The sequence below is a fragment of the Lynx canadensis genome, chromosome B2 (genome assembly GCF_007474595.2).
Source record: "Lynx canadensis isolate LIC74 chromosome B2, mLynCan4.pri.v2, whole genome shotgun sequence".
Lineage (NCBI taxonomy): Eukaryota > Metazoa > Chordata > Mammalia > Carnivora > Felidae > Lynx > Lynx canadensis.
In genome coordinates this window covers 151,990,097-152,009,662 of record NC_044307.1, presented here as the reverse complement: position 1 = coordinate 152,009,662, position 19,566 = coordinate 151,990,097, and the positions used below count along the sequence as shown (strand labels likewise).

At 45.4% G+C, this 19,566-nt stretch overlaps 1 protein-coding gene across 2 annotated transcripts; it reads left to right on the top strand.

Annotated features, from left to right (window-relative positions):
* Positions 1–543: 543 nt before the first annotated feature.
* Positions 544–19,487, top strand: PHF10 (PHD finger protein 10). 2 transcript variants are annotated; one of them, XM_030316806.1, is made up of 12 exons: positions 544–638; positions 2,718–2,824; positions 5,153–5,283; positions 5,871–5,948; positions 8,060–8,193; positions 8,290–8,439; positions 9,080–9,189; positions 10,708–10,861; positions 13,084–13,239; positions 17,666–17,774; positions 18,043–18,231; positions 19,298–19,487. In XM_030316806.1, the coding sequence occupies exons 1-12, from the start codon at positions 552–554 to the stop codon at positions 19,381–19,383; spliced, it is 1,491 nt and encodes a 496-aa protein (XP_030172666.1). In that variant the 5' UTR covers positions 544–551; the 3' UTR covers positions 19,384–19,487. The 2 variants fall into 2 exon arrangements, with proteins under 2 accessions (XP_030172666.1, XP_030172665.1); XM_030316805.1 differs by having other exon boundaries at positions 5,865–5,948.
* The last annotated feature ends 79 nt before the right edge of the window (positions 19,488–19,566 follow it).

Here is a 19,566-nt window from a genome sequence, read left to right as displayed (position 1 = left end):
GGAGGTGGGGCCGCGGAGCGCGCCGGGCTGCGGCGGGCCGGGCGGTGGGGTGCGGCGGCGCGGCGGCGGCGGCCGGAGGATCGCGCGGAGCGGCGGCGAGCGGCGGGGCGGGAGCGGCGGAGGGCCGGGGGCCGAGGGGGGCCGCGGCGGGCGGCGGGCGGGGAGCCGGCGGCGGAAGGGCGCGGCGCGCGGGGCCCTGGAGCGCCGGCGCGGCGGGGACGGCCGAGGCCGGCGGCCGGGGCCCGCGGCGGAGCGGGCCGGCGCGGCGAGCGGCCGGCGGTGCTGAGGCGCGCGGGCCGCCGGCGGCCTCCTTCCGCCCCTCGGCCGCGGCGGCCCGGCGGCGCGCTGGCGGCGGCCATGGCGGTGGCGGCGGCGCTGGCGGGCCGCGGGGCGCGCGGCGGCAGGGGCCGGCCCCCGGCGGCGGCGGGCGGGCGGAGGGGCGGGGCCCGGGCGGCGGGCGGCCCGCGGCGGCGGCGGCGCGGCGGCGGCGGCGGCGGCGGCCGGGACGAGGCGGCGGCGGCGGCGGAGGCCGGCGCGGGGCGCTAGGGCTGATGGCGGCGGCGGCCGGCCCCGGGACGGCGCTGTCCCCGCGACCGTGCGACAGCGACCCGGCCACCCCCGGAGCGCCGTCCCCGAAGGTGAGGAGCGGCGCCGGGCGGGGCGGGGCGGGGACGGGCCGGGGGCGGGGTGGGGGGGGGGGAGCCGAGGCGGGCGGCGGGGCCGGGCCGCGCGTTTCCCGCCCGGACGAGCCGCAGGCCGTGGCGCACTCCCCCACCCCCCACCCCCGAGGCCGCCCGGCTGCCCGGTCGGTCCCCGAGGCGGCGGGGGGAGGCCTGGCCCGCGGGTGCCGGGTTCGGAGAGCGCCTCGCGGAAGCGGCCCCGGGGCTGCGGCCGGTCCGGCCTCGTGCGGGGACTCGGGCCCGGTGGAGCCCCCGGGCGCCCCCGCCAGCACCCCCTGGAGTCCGCTAAGTCGCAGGAACTGAGTGGCGGCCGGCGCGCGGCTCCGCCGGCGAACTTAGTTTTTACCGCCCTTGGGGACGCAGTCCCGCCGATGGCTTGTGCGGAACCGCCGGGGCGGGGGGGGGGGGCGGCGGCTGCGGCCCGGGGGCGGTCGGGGGCGCCGGGGGTCACCCCGGTCCTTCGTGCACCTGCGCGGGCGGGGGCCGCGGCGTCAGAGCACCGCCCGGGAAGCCGTGCCTTCAGCTCTGCGTTTTTAACTTTTCTGGACTGTTTCAACTTTTTAAGCAAGAGGAGTGTACTTAAATCGACATACAAGTGCTCAAAATGCCCAGAAGCGAGTAAAACGGCCAAAGAAAACAAAACAACCAAAAACCAAAAAACGGCAACAAAACCCCCCTTGAATCAATGTGCCTAGAGGGAGTTATGCCTGAAATGTTGACTCTGAACTGTCTTAATCGTGATGCTTACTGTTAAACGTTATTTTTTTTGGTACATTTATTTTCTGCTCTCCGTCTCTTACCTGGTTGCCTTTCTTAATAGGAATGTACCAGGGCTCTGTAATTGAATGGTGCTTGTACGGAAACCCAAACGGACAATGTAGCGTATGTTTATCTGTTTGGGAAAGAATCTGAGTCAATTCCTGATGGCTGGAGCCGTCTGAGGCTAAGGATCATCACGGTGATATGAACTAACTTTATAGGGCACTCAGTATCTGCTAGGCCTTGATCTAAGCGCTGCCCAGTGTTCAGCTCATTTAACCCTTCCCTTAGGCAAGCCCTGCAGGCTCAGTGATGGTCTCAGAACTGGAGCGGCTGGCAGACAGCCCCTGGGCTGGTGAAGGGGGTAGTGCCCTGTGAGCGTCCCCGTCCAGCTGTGGCATGGCCAGCGACTTTTATAGTTGTCTTCTACTTTTTACAGTTGTCTTTTATATAGCAAGAGGACCGTGGTATTGGACAGAATTTTATTTGTCTTACAAATCTATGTTTCGTTGATTACTTTTTTTAAAAGGTATTTTTGTAAGCGTGACAGTCGTCAAGCTTTAGCTAATATGTGAGTAAGTCCGTTTCCTGACATTTGACGCATCACTCCTTTCTGAGTGGATGGTGCAACTTGGTCTTGATGTTACTGTCTCCTCACGGACAATGTCGCCTAAACATGTTGAAGCCTCCCGTTGGCTGGGGTGTGTACTGTGTGCTGCTGTATAGACGAATGACTCTTATTAGGGCACGTTTTTGCCAAATGTTTGCAATGTAAGAAAAAAATGAACAGGATCGGTATCTCGTCCTTAGTCCTCGTATGCCCTTTTCCCATGGGAATAGAAATATGTAAGAGAGCCCGTTAGCATAGGCCGATCAGCCAGCCATACGTTGAGTTAAACACTAAATGATCCACACGTTTGTTTTTTTTTTTCCCCTAGCTGGGATAGGAGGCTTTGCTTTAATTTAAGTGTTGCAGCAATTTTACATGTTTGTTTAAACCACAGGGCGTTGTAAAAGGTCAGTTTAGATTTACAGGTTAATTGAGAATTTTCTTATTTTGATTATTGCAGATCACTTTTTAGTTTTTTTTTTTTTCCCCAGGTCTCGCCAAGCCAGAATCTTGGCCCCTTTTAATTGCAGTAGAAAGTTAACATTTGTGTAGTAGGTTGTCCTTAAAAAGCCTTTAAGTTGAGCCTTTTAGCAGGTCTGGGATGAGACGTAATCCTGTGTTCCTTATTTTTTATTGTTTCTTATGTGTTGAATGTTTTCAATGTATAGGATGATAATGAAGATAATTCAAACGATGGGACCCAACCATCCAAGAGGAGGCGAATGGGCTCCGGAGATAGCTCTAGGAGCTGTGAGACTCCAAGTCAGGATCTCGGGTACTGTCGTTTCATTGCTCAGTAGCAGTCCTGTGGTGTTTCTCTCTCTGCACCCTCTCCCTCCTCCCTCCTCCCCCCTCCCCGGCCCCGGCCAGGACAGACACTACCGATGCTTTTGCTACTCCGTGCAATTAAATGTTTTTATTGTGATAAAATACACATAAAATTCACCATCTTAACTATTTTGATGACATTCACAAGGTCGTAGAGCTGTCAGCACCAGCTTTGTGTAAAATGTTTTCACTGCTGCCAACGGAAACTTCGTAATCTTCAAGGAATAAAAGTTGCCATTTTCCTCTTTTCCCCAGCCCCTGGCAACCGTTGTTCGACTCACTGTCTTAATGAATTTGCCTATGTTAGGGGTACCTCGTATAATATTTAGGGAATCCTACAGTGTTTGTCCTGTTGTGTCTGGCTTATTTCAGTTAGCATCGTTTCTTGAAAGTTCCTCTGTGTTGTGTGTGTGTTAGGACTTCCTTTCTCTCTAAGCCTGTGTCGTACTCCACTGTGTGGACCGTGCATTTCGTTCGCACTTTCCTCTACTGATGAGGTAGGGTTGTTTTCCTCTTTTGGCTGTTGTGAATAACGCTGTTGTGAATGTGGGGGTATGAGTACCTGTCCAGAGTCCCTGTTTTAAAGTAATTTTTTTGTAATGTTTATTTATTTTTGAGAGCGAGAAAGGGTGTGAGCGTGAGTGGGGGAGGGGCAGAGAGAGAGAGGGAGACACAACCCAAAACAAGCTCCAGGCTCTGAGGTGTCAGCACAGAGCCCAACGCGGGGCTCGAACCCATGAACCGTGAGATCGTGACTTGAGCTGAAGTCGGACGCTCAACCGACTGAGCCATCCAGGCGCTCATGGTCCCCGTGTTCAGTTCCTTTGGGTATATCCCGTGGAGAAAAATAGCTGGTTCATACTGTAATTCTGTTTTCAGCTTTTGAGGACCCCCCCGAACTGATTTCCGCAGCCGACTCCCCATTCTCTGTTCCTACTAGCAGTGCACACAGTTGCAGTTTGCTCACGTCCTTCCCGATTTGTTTTTCCCAGTTCTTGTGATTGTGGCCGTCGTAAGAGATATGAGCTGGCACCTCACTGTGGTTTTGGTTTGAATTTCCATAAGGACTAGTGATGTTGACCATCTTGTCATGTGCTTTTTTGTAAATCTTTTGGGGAACTGTCTACTTAAGTGTTTTCGCCCTTTTTAAGTTGGGTTGTTTGTTTTTTTGTTGTTGAGTTGCAGTGTTTTAGGCATTCTGGACGTTCATCCCTTGTGAGGTACGGGACTCGCAGATACTTTCTTCTATTCCATAGTTTGCCTTTTCACTCCATTGGTAGTGTCCTTTGATGCGCACAATTTTTAATTCTGCTGAAGTCCAAATGATTACTTTTCTTTTGTTGCTCATGACTTTGGTGTCAGATCTACGATCCATCGCCAGATCTGAGATCATGAAGAGCGACTCCTGTGTTTTCTTCTAAGAGTTTTCTAGTTTTGGTTCTTGTACTGAGGTCGTTGACCTATTTTTGAATGTGGTAGGAGGTAAGGGTCCAATTTCATGCTTTTGCATTTGGATGTCCAGTTTCCCAGCACTAGTTTTGAAGAAACCTCTTCTTTTTGTTTGTCACTTTTAATTGGGTTCATAAAACCGTCCCATTCTTGCCTCTGTTGTCCGTTGATGAGATTTAGAGGTTGCGTTGGCCAGGTCCAGAAACCTGTAGTCAGCTCTTCAGGATTGGGGTCGATGGGCAATACACTGGCACCATCAGACTAGGTCTGTTCTCTTTCTGTTCTCTTCTGGATTTGTGGAGTCTTTGAGAACAAACGACTGGTCTGTAGTTCAGTTCATTGAGTAACGGGTTTTGGAGTGTTGCTTTCTTTGCTGTTTGTGACTCACTGAATAGCAGATGGGAAAAAGGTTGATGACTTAGTACCTTGGGTGGACGAAAGAGTGGGCATTGGGTGTGAAGCCTGAGACTGAGAATTCGGAATGGGTATCACCACCGTGTTGTGGCCGTGTAGATCTCTTACGCTACAGAATTCCTTTACTCCTCCCGGTTGTGAGTGGCGTACGAAGCGTCTGGTGTTCCGTGTTTAGTGGCGCACGTGGTTGCTTCCTTTCCCTCTGCCTGTTTTGTATTCTTGGGACACACGTGAGACCTGGGAGCTGGTTTGTATCGCAGAGTCAGAAGACGGAGTGAGCACTTAAATAATTAAAGTGGTTGTACAAAGTTCTTAAAAATAAACATTCGCAAAAATAGATCCCCCCAAAATAGAAATGATTAAAATTTAATAAAAGCCACATTTAAGGCATAATGCGTATTTCTGTGCTTAGCTTTAGCTACTATCCAGCAGAAAATTTGATAGAGTACAAATGGCCACCTGATGAAACAGGAGAATACTATATGCTTCAAGAGCAAGTCAGTGAATATTTGGGTGTGACCTCCTTTAAGCGGAAATATCCAGGTATTAAGTCTTAGTTTATGTAACAGATTAAGTCTAACTTTTAACTAATCGGGATTCTTTCGGATAGGTTGTCGATTTCCGAATACTTGAGTATGGGTCGTTTGTAACGCACTTTATGTTCTGCTGGCTGCTTTTGATTTGCTGCTGTCACCCAACATCTCTCTCTACTCCCAGTTGACTCTCCTGCCTTATAAACTGACTTAAAAGCGAAATGAGGAAGGTGAATTTCCTGGGGAATGTTGTATAGCCGTAAGCACCAGGGCTCTGGTCCTTGACCGTTGCTCCCTGACCTTCGCCACGGAGGCAGCTGCACGGGTTGGGTCTGCATTTGAGAAAGGCTATCTGTGTCAACTAAGTTAGTCTTGCTGTGGGTTAACTTTTATTTCTTAAATTCGTAAGATTGCATGGTCTCTAATAATCTTCGGGAAAGATAACACGCAGTACTTTTAAATCTGTGAAGAGTTTAACTTTTGAAACTTTTTAAGAAGTTTTTTAAGTTTTGAAAGTTTTACGTATGCATAATGTCACAAATGTAAAAGACTTTTTAATAGTCTTCTGTTTTTTTTTTTTTTTTTTTGGAGATTTAGAGCGACGAGATCTGTCTCACAAAGAGAAGCTCTACCTGAGAGAGCTGAATGTCATCACAGAAACTCAGTGCACTCTAGGTAACGCTCTGCGTGCGAAGGTTGAGAGCGTGCGTTCACGACGTGGTACTGGATGGGCATCGATCCCCTTTCTTAAAGGATTTTACAAAATTAATAAAATAGATTGAAGTATTTAAGTGCTAGATTGTTTACTTTTAGTTTTTGTGAAAATAAAGGAAAATGACATTTTATAGCAATATCATTTTCTATTAGCTTTCACGGAAGCGTCAGAGCATGTGTTATGTGATGAGTTTTACAGTAGTTTTTAAAAGTGTTGGTCTTTATCTCTTAAAAGGCACATTTTGCTCAGTTTTTAGTTCTGTATCATCTCCGTGCTTGCTTTGCAGTTTTTCTTACATAAACATAGTAGTGCGATGTGGGTACTTTTTAACACAAAACCGTGGGTGTTTGTCACAGGGATTGGTTTAATCTGATAACTATGAGTCTTGAAAGTTACGTGTATGGCTTGTGTGTGTGCTGATGCTTCTGTTGAAATTGTAATGGACTTGTATAGTGTTTCTAGTGTATTGATTTGAAGACCAAGAATTGGGATACGTTGAAAAACTTTTTTTTTCTTCTAATATCATTACTTAGTTAAGGATATTGGATTAGGAATAATCCTTGGGGCGCCTGGGTGGCTCAGTTGGTTAATAAGCGTCCATGACTTCGGCTCAGGTCATGATCTCATGGCTTGTGGGTTGGAGTCCTTTGTCAGGCTCTGTGCTGACAGCTCAGAGCCCAGAGCCCGCTTCAGATTCTGTGTCTGTCTGTCTGTCTGTCTGTCTCTCTCTTCTCTCTGCCTCTCTCCTGCTCACTCTCTCTCTCAAAAATAAACATTAAAAAAAAAAAAAAATCCTTAATCTTGAATTGTCTGTGGTTAGTGTGCATCATTATTTGGCAATTGTTTTTATTTTTTATTTTTTTATTTAAAAAAATTTTTTGTAAATGTTTTATTTATTTTTGAGACAGGGAGAGACAGAGCATGAACAGGGGAGGGTCAGAGAGAGGGAGACACAGAATCTGAAGCAGGCTCCAGGCTCTGAGCTGTCAGCACAGAGCCCGACGCGGGGCTCAAACTCACAGACTGAGGTCATGACCTGAGCAGAAGTCGGACGCTTAACCGACTGAGCCACCCAGGCGCCCCTTAGCAATTGTTTTTAATAAAGAGATATATGTTTTTAGTACTTTGATCTTAAAAAAATTTTTGGTTGAAAAATTGATATATTTTCCTTGGATTCTTTTTTTTTTTTTTTTTTTTAATGTTTATTTATTTATTTTTTTTTTTTTAGGCAGAGGGAGGCAGAGCATGAACGGGGGAGGGTCAGAGAGAGAGGGAGACACAGAAGCGGAAGCAGGCTCCAGGCTCTGGGCCATCATCAGCCCAGAGCCCGACGCGGGGCTCGAACTCACGGACCGTGAGATCGTGACCTGAGCTGAAGTCGGACGCTTAACCAACTGAGCCACCCAGGCGCCCCTTTCCTTGGATTCTTTAAAAAAATTTTTTTTTAATGTTTATTTTTGAGAGAGAGAGCGTGAGCAGGGCAGGGGCAGAGAGAGAGGGAGGCGCAGAATACGAAGCAGTTCCAGGCTCTGAGCTGTCAGCACACAACCCAATGTGGGGCTTGAACTCATGAACTGCAAGATCGTGACCTGACCCGAAGTCAGACGCTTAACTGACTGAGCCACCCAGGCGCCCCTCCTTTGCATCTTTGATGAGCTTTTATTTATTTTATTTTTTTCAATTTAAGTTTATTTATTTATTTTTGAGAGAAAGAGAGTAAGCAGAGGAGGGGGCAGACAGGGAGAGAGAGAGAATTCTAAGCACACTCCACACTGTCAGCACAGAGCCTGAGGTGGGGCTCGAACTCACAAACCTTGAGATCATGAACTAAAATCAAGAGTTGGACACTTAACTGACTGAGCCACCCAGGTGCCCCCATGAGCTTTTTAAAAATTGTTTGACTTTATATTACGAATATTGTTTTACTGTTTTTGAATATATTACAGTATTTTCCTTGGACTATTGGAAAACCTTTAAAGAGTAGTTTGAAGGAAAAGGAAATTTTGAAAAATGGTTTTGTTCACTTAACCTTCAAAGAGCTTTTCTACTATCCTTTCTTTGTCTGTGGTAGGTTTAACAGCATTGCGCAGTGATGAAGTGATTGATTTAATGATAAAAGAGTATCCAGCCAAACATGCTGAGTATTCTGTTATTTTACAAGAAAAAGAACGTCAGCGAATTACAGATCATTATAAAGAGTATTCTGTAAGTATTGAGTGACTGCCGTCTTTTAGTCGGTTTAGGTAGAACGACGTTTTGTAAGGTTATATGTGATTTCCGAATGTGATATTTTTATTTCAGCAAATGCAACAACAGAATACTCAGAAAGTTGAAGCCAGCAAAGTGCCCGAGTACATTAAGAAAGCTGCCAAAAAAGCAGCGGAATTTAACAGCAACTTGAACCGGGAGCGCATGGAAGAGAGAAGAGCGTATTTTGACTTGCAGACACACGTAGGGTTGCTTACATTTATTAGCTCCTGAACCTCACTTATTGCTTGTTATGGTAGAGTGCTTAGTACCTCCTTTATGATCGTTATGTTTTGTACCGGCAGTTGTGTCCTTTTCTGCCCCAGAACTTAAGATAGAATTTTTCACGATGTGCCAGTAACGCTCTGTTTGCACGCGCGCACGCGTGTGTTGGGGGGAGGGACCTTTTGCTTTGTGGCTGACCTGCCGAACGAGACTAATAGGTATATATCATACTTGTTTGTCCCAAGGGTCATCGTAAGGCACTTCTGCGTTTATTGACTTAACTCTCACAGTTGCCCCGTGAGGTTGAAACTAGTCATTTTCTCATTTCATGGACGAGGACGTTGAGCTGCAGGGGTTTTAGAAGTTGCCCAAGCCCCCTTGTTCTTTGGGGGTGAGAAACACACCGCCTTTCCCCAGACACGATGGCCATGGTGAAGAGCCAGATAAAACTCACCTGTACGGCTAGTAACACCACCTGCCCTTGGCTTCTAGTTCTTAGTGTCTCCGATATTTTAGCTTTTGGGGGGAGGAGCACAGTGGAGCACAAGAGGGATTGTTTTCCTAAAGCCTTGTTTCCTGGCGTGGAGTCAGTTTTGTATTTCTCTTCATGTTACCCTAGGTTATCCAGGTGCCTCAAGGGAAGTACAAAGTGTTACCGACAGAGCGAACCAAGGTCAGTTCTTACCCAGTGGCCCTCATCCCGGGACAGTTCCAGGAATATTACAAAAGGTATTCGTTGGTTTTATCAGCATTTCTATTGGGTGTTGGTGAGGGACTTCAGAGTCCTGTGTACTTGCCTCCAGAAAGTTTCTGCTCTGTAAGTCCCGCCCTAACATGCTGTGTGAGGTCCGTCCCTGCTGTCTCCTGTGGCTCTGCCGTGAAGGACACCCTTCGACTGGAATTTGAACGTCTGCTCCTGAAGCCGCCACTGCCCGTCTCCTGCCCACCTCCTGTGTCTCCGTGGACAGGCGCCGGAGCGTCCACAGTGTGCTTCGTGGCCCCGTGGCACCCGTGCCACTGAAAGCTTGCTGGGAATACAGACTCCCAGGCCTGCCGACTGTTGGCCCCGTTTTTACGGCCGCCCGCTGGGCAGCACCGGCTCAGTCTGCAGAGCGTGTGGAGCGGGGAGCGCGGCCGCCCTGGCCTGGCCGCTGCTTCCACTCCGCGGAGCAAGAACATCGCTTCTCTCTTTCCCAGGCTGGGGGGCACTGAGAGCGAGGCTAACACAGGACCATCTTGTTTGAGAATCTCAGCTTTTACTTCAGCTTTAAACCTTATGCTGTTTAGGATAGAGACCGCTCTTTATAGGGTTTAAAATGGACGATAGGATCATACTATTTGAAAGTCCAATTTAAATCATAGGTTAGCGGATTTTAGTTTTTTTATTTTGGGGTCAGCAAATTATTATCTTTTGTTTACTTAAAAAATTTTTTTTAATGTTTATTTTTGAGAGACAGCATGAGTGGGGGAGGGGCAGAGAGAGAGGGAGACACAGAATCCCAAGCAGGCTCCAGGCTCTGAGCTGTTGGCACAGAGCCTGACGCGGGGCTCGAACCCACAAAGTACGAGATCATGACCTGAGCTGAAGTCGGACGCTTAACCGACTGAGCCCCCGGACACCTGTGTGCCTGCTTCTTAACGCAGGTTTCCAGCGCGGACAGGTTGCGAAGCGGTGGAGGGCGGGCCGTGGATGGGAACGGCGACAATAAGTCAGCTGCTGCGGGCACCACCCGACTCTGGGCGAGGGGTTGTGATGTCTAGTTTTGGACAGGATAGATGATGACACTTGTTAGAATACATGCTTCATAAGTTTTTAAGTAACTTGCTGCTCAAAATTTTGTTCCTTAAATCCAAGTGTTTTGTCTGCCTGTGGCGGACCCACAGATAGCGAGGACTTAGGGAGTTGGGAAGGAGGGGGCGTCAGGCGGCCTGGGGTCTGTGCAGGGTTCTGCCTTCCTCTGCTGATATTTTTATTTTTCTCCTTTTTGGGGTTGAGGATAAAGGACGGAGACATTCTCTTTTGACAGAAAGAATCAAAGGCATATTTTATGCTCTTAGCCTGATGAAAAAATGTTTGGGCTTTTTATGTATTACTCTCCAAAATGAAAACTCACTTATTACATGTGTAATCATTTTCCAGAAGTATTTGCGGTTAACTGAGAAAATTAGGGCCATCTTGTGGCTCGCAGATTCGTTCGTTCACGTTCCTAATAAAAGGGAACTGAAACCCGTCCCTCTGAACCTCAGGTACTCAGCAGACGAGCTGCGGTATCTGCCGTTAAACACGGCCCTCTACGAGCCCCCGCTGGACCCTGAGCTGCCGGCCCTGGATAGCGATGGCGACTCGGACGACGCCGAGGACGGTCGAGGCGACGAGAAGCGGAAACATAAAGGCACTTCGGTAGGAACATCTCTCTGTACGAGGAGGCGCTTCCTTTAACTGCGTGCTGACCGCTCTCCCGGAGCACGTCACCCTCTGTTTCAAGGTCGGCGGCGTGTAATTCCCCGAAAGCTGCCATTAGGAAAATGACTCTGTGCCTAGACACAGACTGTGTGCCTTTGTAAGTGTTGTTAAAGTCGCCCCTTTGTAGTTCTCACAGGCAGGTCAGGGAAGGGTACAGACCTTACTGTGCAATTCTGTATCCGGCTGTCTTGGTTTGGGGAGCCCGTTCGCTTGTGTGCCTGTTGTGTAATTAATCATCGTAGGCTTCCTACGGGAAGTGTTCAGAGCACCGATCCGTTACCGGGCAAGGTGGCGGTGTCCGTGGGAGCGAAGGAGAGCAGACGCTGTGACGGCAGAGGATTCTGGTTTGACTCCGCCCGTGTGCCGGGCGGCTCGCCACTCTCAGCCTTCACGGTGTCCCACCTGAGTCCAGGAGCGGGCCACCTTCTGGGGGCGGGCGTGTTTGTCACCAGCAACTTCTGAAACATTTAATGATGCGTGTCGCATAAAATCAGATGCCGTTCGAGTATTAAAGTGACGATACCGCTTCTGTCCTGTCATTTTGGGAAAAGGGGCGCTGTGGTGTGGCCAGGACATGTTGGGGGTGACTTTCCTTCATTCTGCTTGTAGGAGTATAAATGAGTCCAACATTTCAGGAGAGCATTTCATGGTATCTACCAAGATTTTTAATTTCCTCAGAATTTGACCTAGCAAATACACTAACAGTTTATCTGAAGGACAAAATTTAAGTAGGAAAAAAATGTCCATTGGAGTGTTAACGGTAGTTTTATAATGAAAATTAAGAATAAACCTCATGTCGGGGTGCCTGGGTGGCTGAGTCGGTTAAGCGTCCAACTTCAGCCCAGGTCACAATCTCACGGTCCGTGAGTTCGAGCCCCGCGTCGGGCTCTGGGCTGATGGCTCAGAGCCTGGAGCCTGCTTCCGATTCTGTGTCTCCCTCTCTCTCTGACCCTCCCCCGTTCATGCTCTGTCTCTGTCTCAAAAGTAAAATAAACGTTTAAAAAAAAAAAATTAAAAAAAAAAAAGAATAAACCTCATGTCAACAGTGGGTGATATATTTACACGATAGCAATGAAGTTCAGAGAAGATTTAGTGATGTAATAAAATGCACACAATACTTAATTGAAAAACGTGTATACACAGTGTAATCCAGTTTTGTGTTTTATTTATTTTTGTTTTTTTAAATGTTTATTTTAGAGAGAGTGCTTGTGTGTGCATGCACAGGCGGGGGAGGGGCAGACGGAGGGGGACAGAGGATCCAAAGCAGTGTCTGCGCCGACAGCAGAGCCCCATATGGGGCTTAAACTTGCAACCCTTGCGATCGTGACCTGAGCTGAAGTCAGTCGCTTAACCGACTGAGCCCCCCAGGCGGCCCTCAAGTTTTGTGTTTTTTGTGTTTTTTTTAAATGAGGGGATATGTGTAGGTGGGGTGTGCGTGTGGGTGTGTGAATCTGGTATCTGTGTGTGTGCAGACACACCTAGAAAAATTAAAAGGAGATGCAGTCATGTTCCCAGGAGTTGTCTCAGAATGCTTACCGGAGTGGTTATGGATAACCCAATTTTTTCATTTATAATTTTCATAATTTATATGAACGTAACATTTTTATTTTAACTAGAAAATTTTAAGTCAACAAATGAAGCATTAGATGGTCATATACCAAGCTTTTAAACTTTGAACACCTAAAACGTATCCGGTGCTGTCGTGAAGGCTCAGTGATCGCTGCACTGGCCTACGAGCGCGTACTTGAAGAACTTCTTTAGTGACGTTTATTACTCGGTAAAAATATCCTCGCTTATTTAAGACAGTTTATTCCTTAAATAGTTTTTTCTACGAAACAAGTAGGCTCCCTTGTGATATGGCAAAATGGTGTAGCGCCCGCTGGAGTAGATCACTCTGCTGGTGTTGATTAAGGCGGGACACAAAGTTGGTTAAGGTACAGTCAGCTTTCTGCTGTCATGTGTAAGACAGATAAGTGATTTTTAACATGACCTGTTTAGTCTCTACTGGGAAAAGTTTTCTTATAATTATCTTTTTATTTTTAAATTGACGGAACTTTGAAACCTTTTTTTTCTTTTTGAATGTTTGCTGTAGTTTTCAGAATTCGTACTCAAATCTGTGTGAATTCCAAGGAATCTTTGTCTTTGCCTTTGACCTCCAGGACAGTTCCTCCGGCAACGTGTCTGAAGGAGAAGGCCTTCCCGACGGCCAGGAGGAGCCTCTCCCGGGAAGACAGAGATCCAAGGACAAAGCTGCTACTCCAAGAAAAGATGCTTCCAAACGTTCTGTACTGTCCAAGTCAGTCCCTGGGTACAAGGTAGAAGAAAAAAGCCCCTGACTCCGCTTCCTTCCTGAGCAGCCTCTCTCCCCGAGATAGTTTAACTCTGACTCCGAGTGGTGGAGGCCTGCCTGCTGCGTCCACTGCTGTCCTGTGCTGTGTGCCCTCTGTCAGCTTCCTCCTGTTGTGCTTTATTTTCCTGGTGGCTTTTCTGTCACTTCTGCCTATGGTTTAGCTTCTGTTTTCTGTATATGTACGATTTATAAGAAAATCTTTTTTTGTCTTTTAAACAATAACCAGGCAAGTATGGATTTTAAAAAAATTACTTCCTAGCAGAACTTTATACTTTGTTTCTTTGGGGTAAAGATCATAATTATCTGGCATTTGAAATATCCTAGTATTTCGTATAGCTGAGCATGCTAAGCTGTAAAGTCTGGGTGGATAGACTCTTAGAATAAGCTGCCTCTCCTGGAGAAAGATCTGGGTTTAATTTAAGATTACTGGATCCATTTGCCAAATTCAACGAACTCTGTGATAGAAAACAGGAAAACCTGTTATTTACATCGTGGTGATTTTTAGCCTGACCTTGGCAAATAGTCTCTATGCTTCTATGACAAGGATTGAAATGTTATTTAGTGACGTGATCTGGCTTCTGTCTATATATACTTGTTAACTTCCGGTCTGGCTGTTCTCAGAGGAAGGTATTATGCTATCAGCAATATTATTTTTGTGGTTCCTCCTGCTGTCTGTCCCTTCCCCTCCAGAGGCTTAGGTGAGAGGTGAGTGGCCTTATCCCTAGATGGGGGGTTAGGAATGTCCTAAAAAGACTGGAATCAGCCGCACAGTTTTATGTTCTGGGTGGTAATAGTAAAATTGACCATTCGTAGGGTCTGGAATGTGTCAGAATATGCTTTCCATTGTGGTTACGAAAGTGTTTTGAAGGAACGTTTTCCAGTAAGGTGATTGGGTAGTTTTACCGAGTGGGATTGTTAAACAATTGTCGTGTGTCAGATTGGGGTCGCGGTGGATGATCTGGAAGAACAGGGGCGAGCGAGCTGCCAGCCGGCTTCCCTTCCTCAGCCAGAACCTTCTCATGGTTCACTTCCCTTTCTTTTCCTGAAGTGAAAAAAGCAAGTTAACAAATGAGTGTATTCAATCCACATTTAATTAGAAAATGCCTTTATGTGATGATCAATTTTGAAACACACACGTTTTTCCGGCCGATGGCGAGCAAATCCCAAGCTTCATTCGCATCAGATGGCTTGGGGGGGCTGCGGCCGTGTGGTTTTTATACTTGTTTTTACGTATACGGCTTACCTAATTTTTTAAACTAAAGACGTAAATTAATGCTTAATAATCAAAGGCAAATGAACTCCAAAGATTAAATCTTGGAAAGTTAGCCTGGTGTGTGCGTGCTGGTCTGCAGATGGGAGCGGCCGCGCAGAGCACCCTGTCTGCGTTTCGGAGCCCTTTCAGAGTGAGCCTGAATTCATCATGGGTTCAGAGTGCAGAGTGTCGAAGCAGATGTTTAATAGGGGCTGAAAATGAAGAATTATTCCACAGTATCATTGATTTAATATGCAAGAAATCATATAGATTAACTTACATTGATATGACTCAAGGGAGTGTAATCTGCAAAATACACATTTTATGACTTCTGTGAACATTTTTAGTAGCTTAAAGTGTTTCAGGTATTTCAGAGTTTAGAACAACCAGTGTCTAGACTTCATACATTAATATGAACATGTTTATTAAAAGTAACCTCTCTATGAAAAATATATTAATAAGCCAAGATGTGCCTAAACATTAGGGTACTTCAAGCTGAAGCTCATATATGCGAATGTGCTGGAGTTAAGGAAAATGGTGGCGTGGCTGATGTCTTGCTTAAGAAGATTCACTAGTGCTTGCCCTTAATTTGTAGGACAGTATTATTTGGGTTACATTAACCTGAAATTAAAGCATATTGTTAGGAGTCAGGCCTGGGTTGCGAGTATATAATTAAAATCTATACTATGTTTCTGCTGCCGTGAAAGTCTCGCTTATCTTTGGTTATTTTTCAAGCAGGAAAGTAAGGGTATCGTGAGCCTTGTATTTGAGATGCTGAGAGCTGTTCGGATGAGTATTTTAATTTTCTTATCAGCAGTGACACGTTGATGTTGCAGTTTCTAGAACTGTCTCTGTCAGACACGGGGTTCTGTTCCACCCGTCTTCGCAGGAGTTCTGCACACTGTTCCCTTCCTACTCCATCACAGGAGTCTCCTTCAGACACTGGCTTCCCAGCTGGTGGAACTGGGTGTGAGCAGTGTGGCTGGCTTCTCAGAGAGCTGAGTGCTTGAGCGAACAGAGAATTGCCATAGAAAATGCTGCCGGGCTAGCTAGCTCGCTCGCTCGCTCTCTCTCTCTCTCTCTCTCTCTGTTTCTCTGTCTCCTCCCCTGTCACTCCCTCTTTTCATCAAGATGAAGACTATTGGGTAAGAAAAATTCTAAGTGACTTAACGAAATACTATGATTTCAAGCTTAGAAGTAAACTTAGAATTTTCTTGGTGTCCCTTTTTATCATAGGTGTTTAATGTATGTTTTAATGGCTGTAGAACTTGAATTGCTCTAGAATGTGAATGACTAGCCTTGTGTTTTCCTCATTTTTGACTTTTGTAAGGGATCTCCCATGAGGAGTTCTCCTTTTAGAGTTTGATACTGTGTAGTTACTTCCCTGACTTCAGTGAAAGATAATCCAGTACGTGGTATGCCAGTGTCTAACTTCAACTACACGTATTAAAGAAGTAGATCTTTCACATTCAGTGCAGGCGGCATAACCAAAGGAGGTGGTTATTTGGCTGTGCTGAGAGGTAGCTTTCTGCTGTACATTACGGCAGTTCCGGATTTGGTCGTCACTGAATCGGAACTTGGGTCCTAGAAGTGCACTTGTAGCTATTTTTTATTTACTGTAGGAAACACAGTGAGAACCTTATTCTTAGAATGTAGCAGCAACAACGGAAGGGGACTGCTTTGTAAGACGCGCACGGTTGAGCACGTGACACTGCCCTTGTGTTGGGGAGCAGGGTATAGAGATACACATACAGGAGATGCAGAATAGTTAACGGTAAAGTTTTATATGTATGTTTTAACTCCCATGATATTTATTATTTTGTAGAGACGTTTGTGATTGTTTAGAGTTATTGTTTTTATTATATTTATGTATAAGGTTGACTTTTTTTTAAATAAATAAGCCAAAAATTATTTTTGAACGCCTCTGTCATCTTTTGCAAAAGAAAGACAATTAAAAAAAAATAAACTTAAAGAATTAAGGACAAACTGTTTAGGCCTTACAGGTTTTGAAGGTGGCAGTGAGACATTTCAAAGCTGGAATACTATATACAAAGTTAGAGTTTCCTTTAGGCTCCTCTTTGGTTTAATAACTTAGGAGAAGGAAATAGAAGATGCATTTGGCTGGGTTGGGATAAAACAGAAATACAGCAATTTGGTAACTTCCCCCCAGTTCCTGTAGACACATGGTCCTAGCCCGTCCATCTTGGCCTACACTCGCTCTCCTTTTTCTGCCACAGTTACTTACGTATTCATGTAGCATGAGTGAACATCATTTTATTATGGTCAAAATTGGGATGTTTGAATGTTCTCCCTCCCCCGGTAATTGTAGGTGCTGTGAATCTTTTCTTTGTCCTTTTCCATGTGTTGCTAAGTGTGTTTTAAAACCCAAATATACCTTCGTTGGATGGAGCAAATTTTTAATCTGAAAAAAAGAATGGTACTCAAAATATGACGGTGTCTGTAATTTTTTAAGTTATTATTTTTTTTTGCTTGCTTGAAAACTTTTCTCTTTTGTTTTGTATCTCATACGAATGCTTTCCCCTAAGTATAAATTCTTTTATTATTAGATATGCAAAGGGAATAATCACAGCTATTTCCCCGAAACATTTGTGCACGTGACAATGTATGGATGAGACATCTTCCAATTAAAAATATTAAAACATTGATTTTATAACTTAGGTTTTATAGATCTATTTTTACAATTTGGGAAATAATCAGTTTTTAAACAAAATCAGTATATAAGCTGCTTAAGACTGAGTCTTCTGTTTTATAAGAAGCCTTACTTACGTGTAAAGGTCATTTGGTACCTGAATTTCATCTTCCAATTAATAGTGCAGTTTGACATTGCATTTAGTTTTTTCCCCTTCCAGCTCATTATGCAGATCTTACTGTGCATGTAGGGAATGTAGAATGCTACCCTTAATCCAGACGTAGATCATGCTGTTGACAAAATTTTAAAACGAAACCTAAGGCTTTAGTCAGTAGGCCATTGTATTTTGAAAGCCGACTCTCTCAAGTTAGGTCTTTCTAAAGGATTGTTAACAAGTTACTAAAAGTAAAGATAAGGCAGTGACAATTCCTTATGAACCCATAGTGAGTACTTCTGGCATGAATTTATAGCCCTCTTCTACCCTTCCAGCCAAAGGTCATTCCAAATGCTCTATGTGGAATTTGTCTGAAGGGTAAGGAGTCCAACAAGAAAGGGAAGGCTGAATCACTTATACACTGCTCCCAGTGTGATAATAGTGGTAAGTATTGACATGTCTTCTTAACATTTTAACCATCCTATTTGTTGCTTCAGAAACCAGGATTTTTAGTTGTCAGCTAGACCTGAATCAAATCTCCAAGTATAGAGGGTAACTTGTAACGCATAGAAAAGAAGCCCATGGGTTTTCATCTCTTTGGTGATTGGACACTGTAGCCGTTCTTGAGAAATCCCGATGCAAACTAGCATTTTATTGTGCCATGTTAAGTTCAAAACTCTTTTGTGAAATACTAATACTGGTTTTGGTTTAGGCCACCCTTCTTGCCTGGATATGACCATGGAGCTTGTTTCTATGATTAAGACCTACCCTTGGCAGTGTATGGAGTGTAAAACTTGCATTGTATGTGGACAACCCCACCATGAAGAAGAAATGATGTTCTGTGATGTGTGTGACAGAGGTTATCATACTTTTTGTGTGGGCCTTGGTGCTATTCCATCAGGTAAAGATTACAAAAAGGAGTGAAGGGACTGTCCTGTCATTTTTTTAAAGGCTGCATAAACACCGTAAAGATCCTTCTATTGCCAAGAAGTTACCAAAGCTGTGATTCTCCACATAGTGTCCACGTGCCTTTCATCCCTAGGTACCCCGGCTAAAGGACAAATGGGTGTCAGGGGGCCTCATCCAAGTTTTGGAATAGGGCTCAATGTATAGAATGAACTCAAGTCTTTCTAGTGAGAGCTAAAGCAAGAGCATCCGTTTGTTTCAAAACCTTGATTTTATTTTTATGTCCTCTATTCAGAAACTTAACAAAAATGACTGCTATGCCTTTATAAATAGTAAACCAGATTTCTAGAAAATGAGGCAGCATGACAATTCCAGATAACTTTGGAACAGAGCTGAAGAATAAATCACAGTAATTGGACTAAAATGTTACATACGATTGTGTAAATTTAGAACTGACTTGCATAGTTAACACTGTATAATACTTTATGAAACACACGCCTAGAACGGTTTCCTGGGAGTCGTTAAGAAGCGGGTGACTTAAAGTTCGGTAGTAAATCAGATGGAGTAAGTGCCTAGGTGGGGTTCACCGCTGTGCGGTCAGATGCTTGAGAAGTTTAAAGTGCGGTGTCTGGTGCACCAGGACTTGAGGATGTTTGCACGTGCAGCTGCCACTGAGCAGCAGAGAAAAAGGCTGAAGATAAGCCCAAGTCAGTAACGGGGTTTATACAGGATATGTACTTTTGAACTTCTAAAGGATGACAGTGTTTGGGTTTCAGAAAGGATTGTGGTAGTTTTTTAAAGGTCCAGATCATTGTATGGTATTGATCTCCGCCCCTGCCCCACCCCAACTTGCACTGAATTTTACATGGCATTGATTACACTGGTTGTCGTAAGGGAAGTTTCCAGTTTTCTCCTTAAATTAAGTAACTTACAGGTGCCTTTCACGTCACACATCCACAAAAAAATATCACTGGTGATAGCTAAGGAAGGAGAGCCAAATAGGTTTACAATTCAATCCTAAAAAATTAAATTTCATACTAAACTAACAATTTTTCTCCTAGGTCGCTGGATTTGTGACTGTTGTCAGCGAGCCCCCCCAACACCCAGGAAAGTGGGCAGAAGGGGGAAAAACAGCAAAGAGGGATAAAATAGTTTTTGACCCCAATATTGTAATACGGATTTAAATGAACTACTTGGTGCCAATTTATTTACATTCTTGATTTTATGCCAATAAAAGATTTCTGAAATTCATGATGTGCTTAAAATGTTAAGTTGATTTATTTGTTATAAGCTACTATTCCTCTTAAAACCAATTTCAGGTAGAGAAATA